This window comes from Megascapheus bottae, chromosome 20 (genome assembly GCF_031878675.1).
Source record: "Megascapheus bottae isolate mThoBot1 chromosome 20, mThoBot2.hap1, whole genome shotgun sequence".
Classification (NCBI taxonomy): Eukaryota; Metazoa; Chordata; class Mammalia; order Rodentia; family Geomyidae; genus Megascapheus; species Megascapheus bottae.
This window is the reverse complement of record NC_143528.1, coordinates 956,284-966,279: the sequence shown is the minus strand read 5'-3', so window position 1 is coordinate 966,279 and position 9,996 is coordinate 956,284. Positions and strand designations below refer to the sequence as shown.

The window sequence follows — 9,996 nt, the reverse complement described above, 5'->3', positions numbered from 1 at the left end:
TGCTCAGGCCCTGAGTTCAGGCCCCAGGACTGGCAACCCCCCCAAAAAACCCCAAAACCCAAACAAAACCTCCAGTGGATGCAATTCTGAAGTCCTCTCGGGCTTACCTCGTCTTACTAGCGGCTCTGTCCCAGCCCGACCTTTTGCCCCTCTGGCCCCGCCCCCGTCGCTGCCTGCTCAGTGACGTCACTGCGTGCGCCGCGCCGCGCCCCCTGTCACGGGCGGGCGGCCATTGTTCTGCCGGTCGCGCCAGCGTCTCTGGCTCCTGGGTGCAACTCTGCCCCTCCCTAAATCCTGGTACCTTCGTGCGGGAGGGTGAGGGGACCGGTCCCCGGCTTGTGGACCGCGGAGGCCTGGGGTGCAGGTCGCCATGAGTAAGCGGAAGGCGCCTCAGGAGACTCTGAACGGGGACATCACCGACATGCTCATGGGTTAGTTCCAGTCCCGGCCTGCTGGCTCCCTCCCCGTCGCTCACCTTTCCCTCCTTCCCACCCGCTTCCCTTCCTTTCCTCCCGCCCCTCGCTCTTCTCCTCCGACCTGTGAGTGGGGCCGGCCCCGGCTGCGGGTGGTCCTCTCCCGGTGTCGCCCGGCGGCGCCTGCGCCGCGCATACAGCCTTGCCGGTGGGGAAACGGGTGGCCTTGGACCCCAAGAAGGTGGCAGTCTTCGTCCGGGGGACTCGGCTTTCTCGTGTTGTCTCGCCACTCTTGTTCACCGGAGTCTCTCTTTGCCTTCGCAGAACTTGCAAACTTTGAGAAGAACGTGAGCCAGGCTATCCATAAATACAATGCGTACAGGTGAGACAGCCACGTTCTCGGTAGCATGGCTCAGGGGTGCCCTCCTTCCTTGTGGCTTAACAGGGCTGGGGGAGCAGTGGGGCCGTCTGAAGTAGGGGGAGGGCAAACAACAACATGCCAGTCCCTGTCTTTAATATTCGTTAAACTTTTGGCAGCGCTCCAAAGGATTGATTCAGATACATTTTCGATTCTAATTGAAAATAGATACAGCTTGACACATCTTTCGCAACCATCATACATGAATATCTGGAAATGCAATTGTTACATTAAGCCAGTGGAAGAGATCTGAACTGGAAAATAGATATGGTTGGAGGAATAACTTCTTTCCATCTAGTTGTTCCCTGACTGATGTCACCTTCATGAAATCTCATCTCATCTTTGCCACTCACGAAGAATCTTACCAGAGGCCTTCCCCTAGCCATAATTACCACACCCACTGCTGTTTCTCTTCAGCTTATAAATATATCCAAGTACTTCAGGATTGGTTTTTTTTTTTTTTTTTTTTTTTTTGGGTCCTGGTACTGGGGCCACTGGGGCTTGAATTCAGGGCATGGGTATTATCCCTACACTTTTTTCATTCAAGGATATACTACCACCTAAGCCATACTGCAATATCCATCTGGCTTTTGGTGGTTAATTGAAAAAGTCTCAGACTTTTTTTGCTAGGCTGTTTTTTTTTGGGGGGGGGAAGGGGAAGAGGGTGTCATGGGACTTGAACAGCCTGGGCACTGTCCCTGAGCTCTTCAGCTCACGGCTACTGTCCTACCCTTGAGCCAAGCCCCATGTCCTGGTTTTCTAGAGATTAATTGGAGATAAGAGTCTCAGGTCCTTTTGTGCCCAGGCTGGCCTTGAACCATGATCCTCAGATCTCAGCCTCCTGAGTAGCTAGGATTATAGGCGTGAACCACCATGACCGGCTCCTGTCTAAAGTTTTGATTTTAGTTTCCAGAGGTCTGCTTGAAGTTCTCTTACCTTACTTTTATACTTCTTTCTTGGCTTTGAACACCACTTATATGATTGAATCCAAAGCTGTGCTTTCCTCCAGATTTTTTCCTTCCCCACTTAGTATATTTTAAACTGAATTTGCTTCACCCTTTAATTACTTCCTATATAATTGTACTGTGATCCATATGTTAATTATCTAGATATCATAATCAACCCTCTATTTGGGTCACAGCACTCTTAAGTGGGAAGTAAGTCTTCCCTTGCTTGCCACTCCCTACCGCATATACTTCTCTCTCTTTCTCTTTCCACTCTCCTCTCCCCTCTCTCTTCTCTCTCCTCTCTCCTTTCTCTTCCGTCTTCTCTTTCTCCTCTCTCTTTTGTACTACTACAGTTAGAACTTAGGGCCTAGCCATTGTCCCTGACCTTTTATACTGGTTAGTACTTTACCATTTTAGCCACAACTCCATTTCTGGCTTTTTGGTAGTTAATTGGAGGTAAGAGTCTCATGGACTTTTTTGGCTGGCTTTGAACCGTGATCCTCAGATCTGAGTCTCCTGAATAGCTAGCATTACAGGTATGAGCCAGCAGACTCTTGATTGTGGCTCAAAATAGTTATATAATCTTGCCTTTCTCCCAGTGCAAATAAGTACTGTGGCCCTTTATGATCTTCCTTTTCTGCCTTTATCCTTAGTGGCAGTTATCTGTATCTACTTGCCTTTCCTGAAAGGTCAGTTTTCCTTGGCTTGCTTAGCTTACAGATAGGACTGTCCCAGAGTCATCATCAGTCATATGCTAACAAAGAAGTTGAAATTTGAATCTAAAAGTTTGTGTATATTAGAATAGAAGCCGGGCACAGGTGGCTCACACCTATAATCATAGCCACTTCAGGAGCCTGATATCTGAGGATTGAGGTTCAAAGCCAGCCTAGGCATGGAAGTTCGTGAGACTCTTTATCTCCAATTAACCACCAGAAAACCAGATGTGGCACTGTGATAGAGTGATAGCATTGAGCTGAAGAGCTCAGTGACAATGCCCAGTCCCAAAATTCAAGCCCCATGACTGACACACATTCACACACACACACACACACACACACACACACACACACACACAGAGGTTTATATACATTAGAAAAAAGATCCAAGGTTTCCAAGATTACAAAGTATTCATATTAGATAATTATAATATTACTAATTTCCCCCCCCCCCGTGGTTGCACATCATTATTTTCCTTGTGGGGGACATATATCAAATTGTACATAGTAAGTAAGAATGTTAGTATGACACTTTCCTTCATGCACTTAAGTATTTTGATCATGCTAACCTCTTCTACTACTCTTTTTTTTTTTTTTTTTACCAGGCCTGGAGCTTGAACTTGAGGCCTGAGTACTGTCCTTGGGCTTTTTAAGGCTAGAGCTCTACCATTTGAGCCACAGCACTACTCTGGCCTTTTCTATGTATGTGGTACCGAAGAATTGAACCCTGGTCTTCCTGCATGCTAGGCAGCACTCTACCTGTAGGCCAAACTCCCAGCCCTACTCTTATAAATGTTTAAAAATATTCTTATTGTTATTATATAGATGATATACAGAGGGGTTACAGTTATATAAATCAAGTAAAGACAATGTTATGCTTTCCCTCACACTCAAACTTTTCCTTTTTTGCATCAATTCTAGATTGTACTTAACATTGACCTTAAAAACAAGGTTCCATCATTAAGTCCCTAGAGTTCTTACTCTGTCACAGATTACTGAGCTGGATATGTGTGGAGGTAGGTAAGAATAACAGGTCACTGTCTTGTACTGGACTAACAACATGGAAAGAATTAAAAACAAACACAACTACTACCTTGTCATGATGAAATCCATTAAAAATTTGCAAACAAAAAAAGGGGGGACAGGAATTTGGCTAGTGGTACAGTGCTTGCCTAGCATGCATGAAGGGCAGAAATGGTGTTGTGGCTCAAGTGGTAGAGCTCTAGCATTGAAAAAGTCCAAGGTCAGTACACAGGCCCTGAGCTATTCAGCTCCAGGCTACTGCCTTAACCTCTTGAGACACAGCACCACTTCTGATTTTTCTAGTGGTTAATTGGAGGTAAGAATCTCACAGGCTTGCCAGGCAAGGTGGCTCCTACCTGTATTCAGGAGGCTGAGAGCTGAGAATCACAGTTCAAAGACATCCTGGACATGAAAGTCAGTGAGGCTCTTATCTCCAATTAACTACCAGAAAACTGGAAGTGGCGTTGTGGCTCAATGTGGTAGAGTGATAGCATTGAGCTGAAGAGCTCAGAGACAGCACCCAGGCCCAGAGTTCAAGTCCCACGACCAAAAAAAAAAAAGAATTTAAACTGCGATCCTCAGATCTCAGCTTCCTGAGTAGCTAGGATTACAGGTGTGAGCCACGGTGCCTGGCTTATGGTAGCATATTTGTTTGAAAGAATTATGAGGCTTAGAGTCTTTAACTACCATTTGCTCTATGGGAAACAGCCTTTGTTTCTCTTTTTCTTCTTTCTGAAATTTCTTCCTATTTTGTCCGTTATTATTCTTTTTTTTTGCCAGTCCTGGGCTTGAGCTCAGGGCCTGAGCACTGTCCTTGGACTTTCTCAAGGCTAGAGCTCTACCACTTGAACCTCAGCACCACTTCCGGCTTTTTTCTATATGTGGTACCGAGGAATTGAACCCGGGTCTTCATGCATGCTAGGCAAGCACTTTAACCACTAGGCCAAACTCCCGGCCCCTCTATTTTTATTTTTTATTAATATCTTTGGATAATTGTACAAAGGCGTTGCTATTTACCAAAGAAGTTTATGCATATAATGCTTTTTGGTCAATGTCACCCTGGATTTTTAGTTATTCTATTTTTCCTTGCAGAAAAGCAGCATCTGTTATAGCAAAGTATCCACACAAAATCAGGAGTGGAGCAGAAGCTAAGAAATTGGTAAGTTTAATAGGTACTTTTTTTCTTTTTTGCAGAGCTTATATATGTAGTTTTAATGTATTTCCAGAAAACTAAATCTATATCTCTGAAACTACCTAGATTCACATAGGCATTCTCACTGCTCCTGATTTCTTGGATTAATATTAATTCAAGAATTTTTTTTTAAGCTCAAATGTCTTGATTGGAAGAAAGAGTAGATTAAAAAAATTTAAATATATGTAATTTCAGTAGTCTTTCTCTACTTGGTCAAATATACATATACTCACTCTTACATTTTCATTCACCTTGAGTGTGGGTCATTTAGAAGACTATTGATGTTATTGGTGTCAGTGTATATGTTCCCATTCCCAAAGAGATCTTAACCTACTGGTAAACACACGATGAAACCTCTTTCTTTCCTTTTTGCCAGTCCTGGAGCTTGAACTCAGGGCTGGGCACTATCCTTGGATACTTTTTGCTTAAGGCTGGCGCTCTACCACTTGAGCCACAGCATCACTTCAGCTTTTTCTGTGTATGTGATACTGAGGAACTCAGGGTTTTGTACAGGCTAGGCAAGCACTCTACCACTAGGCTATGTTCCCTGTTCCCGAAGCCTCTTTTATATTAGGGTAGCTGGCTCTATTTTCTGTGAAGTGCTGTCTGCTGATAGTTCCTAGTTTCCATGAGGTCATATCTCTTGGTAATTTGTAGTAGTGTCACCAAGAATATCCTGGGGAGTTCTACCTATTGACAATCACAATTTCCTTCCTCTCTCCCTCTCTCTCTCTCTCTCTCTCTCTCTCTCTCTCTCTCTCTCTCTCTCTCTCTCTCTCTCTCTCTCTCTCTCTCTTTCTTTCTCTCTCTCTTTTGCCAGTCCCGGGCTTGAAGTCAGGGCCTGAGCACTGTCCTAGGGTTTTCTCAAAGCTAGAACTCTACCACTTGAGTCATCTTCTGACTTTTTCTGTTTATCTGGTACCAAGGGTGCGTGCTAGGCTGTACTATAAGGCCAAATTCCTGGCCCCCCTTTTTTTCATTTATACTCATTGATTCAAAATTCCTCAAAGTAAAGGACCATGTCTTATTTATTTCTTATTTGATACCAAAGTGACATATACTTAGATTTGTATAGGTCCTGAAGTTATTTCCTCTTTCTATTCTATTTATGTTAGAAAAGTCCTCTGAAATTGATATATTCATGTTTGAGCATTCTTAACTTTCTCCTGAAAGCCTTGAGAGTATGAATTATAGCTGCCTTCATGTTTTCACCTGTCAGACAACATAAATCTTATATACCTTAAGAATGGGAAATTCATACATTAATTGTGCCACAGTGTAACCTTTGAATTTACAAAGGTTTTAAGTCTTTCATGCCATACACATTTCTCAGCATCATATGTCTCCCTAAATAGATCTAGCCAACTAATAAGTATATTGCACTATAATTCTCATTCTGAGTTCTGCTTAGGCTTTAACTTTAATTTACTTTTTGCTTCCATTCTTTTCTCCTTTTGTCACCACTAAATTTCTTTTTTTTTAATGCTCTTTGTAAATATTTATTAGAGAGATGCTTCTATAAAGCTCAAACATACTTTCTCCTAAATCTAAGTGCATGCTGTATCCCAGTATTACAAAGATAACTTTTGGGTTAGATTGGACTTTTATTTATTTATTTATTGGACATTTATTTATTTACTTACTTATTTTTTGCCAGTCCTGGGGCTTGGACTCAGGGCTTGAGCACTGTCCTTGGGCTTTCTCAAGGCCTAGTGCTCTACCACTTGAGCCACAGCACTACTTCCGGCTTTTTCTATGTATGTGATACTGAGGAATCAAACCCGAGTCTTTGTGCATGCTGGGCAAGCACCCTTACCACTAGACCAAACTCTCAGTCCCACAACATTTATTTTATAATATTTATTGTACAATAATTATTTATTTGTAGTAAGTAAATAAATAAGATAAAAAGAAATTCCAAAACCAACATTTTATATTTCTTCCTTTCATTATGCAGCTTAAGGTCTGTCTATCCATATTGTGATCATTTGTGTTCAAATCATTGTATGATCTGCTGAATATTTTCTTGTCCTTAATTCTGTGACAATCTGCCTCTCCCCCAAAAAGGTAAACGTGGTAATCTCAAGCCAACATGAATAATCTGCTTAGTAAATGCTCAAAATGAAGATTTTAGCCTGATGCTGCTGGCTCACATCTACTGTAATCCTTGCTACTTGGGAGGCTGAGATCTGAGGATCGAAGTTCAAAGTTAACTTGGGCAGGAAAATTCATAAGACTCCTATTTTCAATGAACAACTAAAAAACTGAATTTGGAGCTGTGGCTCAAGTGGTAGAGTATTAGCTTTGAGCAAAAGAAGCTCAAGGAAAGTGTCTAGGTTCTGAGTTCAAGTCCCAGGACCAGCACCAAAAAAAAAAAAAAAAAAGAAAAAGAAAAAGAAAAAGAAAAAATATTTTAGATTTATTGCAAGAGAACATGTCCTTAGCAGGCTTGGGTAGTGACCGCCAAAAATAAAGCATCTGCATTAGTCAAGATAAAAAATATATAAGATAGGGGCCAGGAGTTTGGCCTAGTGGTTAAAGTGCTTGCCTAGCATGCATGAAGACCCGGGTTCGATTCCTCGGTACCATACATAGAAAAAAAAGCCGGAAGTGGTGCTGAGGCTCAAGTGGTAGAGCTCTAGCCTTGAGAAAGTCCAAGGACAGTGCTCAGGCCCTGAGCTCAAGCCCAGGACTGGCAAAAAAAAAAAAAAAAATATATATATATATATATATATATGATATAGTTTCTGATGAGCAGTATTAATATATACAACAATGATTTTGTAACAGTTGTGTAGTCTACTCCCTGTGGTTTCAAGTTATGGATTTTTACACCTGGTGAACATAATGTAAATTTGGGTAATATTTAGAATAATGAACTCTATCTTGAACGTTCACAGTTTTTTTCTTAACAGCTGTCTTCTTAGAACCATATACTATGGTTGAATACTATGTATGGATCTGCTATATAGGAAATGAGATGCTTTAAGTTCTTTGTTAATTTCTTTTTTTGGGGGTGGGGGCAGTCCTGGGGCTTGAACTCAGGGCCTGAACACTGTCCTTGGGCTTTCTCAAGGCTAGAGATCTATCACTTGAGCTATAGCACCTCTTACGGCTTTTTCTATGTATGTGGTCTTGAGGATTCGAACCTCGGTCTTTGTGCATGCTAGACAAGCACTCTACAACTAGGCCAAATTCCCAACCCACTTTGTTAATATCTGTTTGGTAATTACTCTTTGAAGGTTACATATAAACTCAGTAGTTTATGGATATTTATTAAATATTATATAAATCCAGAATATGGAAGGGTGAATGGAGGGCCAGCACCTATGCACAATATGTGTAAAGTAATTAACTAGGTCAGGAAACTATAAAGGACCAGTAACTCAACTTAATAGTCAAAGTTGTACATTAAAACAAAATACTGTATAATGGTTTTCATATTATCAGAATAATATGAAATGTGGGCAAAGTTGTGAAAAAAAAAAAAGGACCCTCATTTGTTGCTGAAGGAAATGTTTGTTGTTACAGTCTTTCCAAAGGATAATTTGAAGGATTTCTAGTAGCTCTACTTTCAGGAGTTTGTTCCAAGGAAACCAATAGAATTATTTGTATGAGAGATTCAATAGTTCATAACTTTTGAACACTTATATGTCAGGCACTGGGGAAGATAAATTGAAAAGACAGGTTCTCTGCTCTTTCTGAGCTTATATTGTAGAGCAGTGTTGTATAACATGACAACCACAAACTGCATTTAGCTCCTTAGAAGCTAAACATTTATATACATTTAAATGATCACATGTAGTTAGTGTATCATATTGGACTTTGCAGGTCTAGAGTATTTATCTCACTCTGTGATGCCTACACCAGCAGCATCAGCAGTAGTAACAGTACCAGCACCTGGGAAATTAAAATATAAGCTATTAGCCTCTTTTCTTACCACTGACATAACAAATCAGAAGCTCAAAGGTGAGACTTGACATCCTGTAGTTTAATCAGTCACCTAGGAAACACTGATGTGTGCAAAAGCTTGAGAAGCTCCTTTGGAATTGTGCTAGTTCATGACTATATTGATATAAAATCAAATAATTGGAGACTATCTAAAGGTTCACATGTAGGATATGTGTTAAAAATGCCCATACAATGAAGTACTATGCAGCCACTAAATATACTATTGCTATATTTAGTTACTGATATGGAAATTTGTTCATAATATCCTTAGGAAAAAATTTTACACATATGGGGTCAGGAGTTTGGCCTAGTGGTAGAGTGCTTGCCTAGCATGCACAAAGACTCAGGTTCAATTCCTTGGCACCACATACATAGAAAAAAGCTGGAAATGGTGCTGTGACTCAAGGGTAGAGCTCTAGCCTTGAGAAAATTCCAAGGGCAGTGTTCAGGCCTTGAGTTCAAGCCCCACAACTGACAAAAAAAAAAAAGTTTACATATATGTATGTTTATATGTTTATAAACAGCAAAGCAGTTAAATAATACAAGAAAATACGGGCCGGGAGTTTGGCCTTGGGCTGGGAGTTTGGCCTAGTGCTTAAAGTGCTTGCCTAGCTTGCATGAAGACCCGGGTTCGATTCCTTGGTACCACATATAGAAAAAAAAAAAAAAGCTGGAAGCGGTGCTGAGGCTCAAGTGGTAGAGCTCTAGCCTTGAGAAAAGTCCAAGGACAGTGCTCAGGCCCTGAGCTCAAGCCCAGGACTGGCAAAAAAAAAAAAAAAAGAAAATATGAGGTGAAATCACCTGATAAGTGATTTTATTTTTTTTTAATTTCAAATTGTTATTATACAGGTAATATACAAAAGGGTTACAGTTATTTAAGTCAGAGTACTTTTCTTTTTGGACAATTTCACCTCTTCCCTTGCTCTCTCTCAGTCTTTTTGTTTGTTTGTTGGTTGTGGAACTTGAATTCTGGGCCTGGGCATTGCCCCTGAGTTCTTCAGCTCAAGGCTACCACCCTACCTCTTGGGCCATAGTGCCACTTCTGTTTTCTGGTGGTAAATTGGAGATAAGAGTCTTATGGACTTTAGTGCCTGGGATGGCTTTGAACTTCAGTTCTCAGATCTCAGCTTCTTGAGTAGCTAGGATTATAGGTGTGAGCCACTATTCCAGGCTAATCCCAGTTTTTATTTTAATATTGCTTATGTAACCATATTTTCCAGTTTTTCTACAATAAAATTATTTTTTTTTGTGGTGCTGGGGATTGAAACTAGAGCTGTGCATATGCTAGGCTTCTGTTTGAATTTTTTGACTTTCTGAATTTTCACTGAATTTCTGC

The 9,996-nt window shown here is 41.1% G+C and overlaps 1 protein-coding gene across 3 annotated transcripts in view; it reads left to right on the top strand.

Annotated features, from left to right (window-relative positions):
- Positions 1-215: 215 nt before the first annotated feature.
- Positions 216-9,996, top strand: part of Polb (DNA polymerase beta) — a 41,276-nt gene continuing 31,495 nt past the window's right edge. For all 3 annotated transcript variants that reach the window (XM_090353859.1, XM_090353860.1, XM_090353858.1), the window contains exons 1-3: positions 216-431; positions 738-795; positions 4,610-4,676. In XM_090353859.1, the coding sequence (XP_090209985.1) occupies positions 371-431; positions 738-795; positions 4,610-4,676 (186 nt within the window). In that variant the 5' untranslated portion in view covers positions 216-370. The remainder of the gene's footprint in view (positions 432-737; positions 796-4,609; positions 4,677-9,996) is intronic.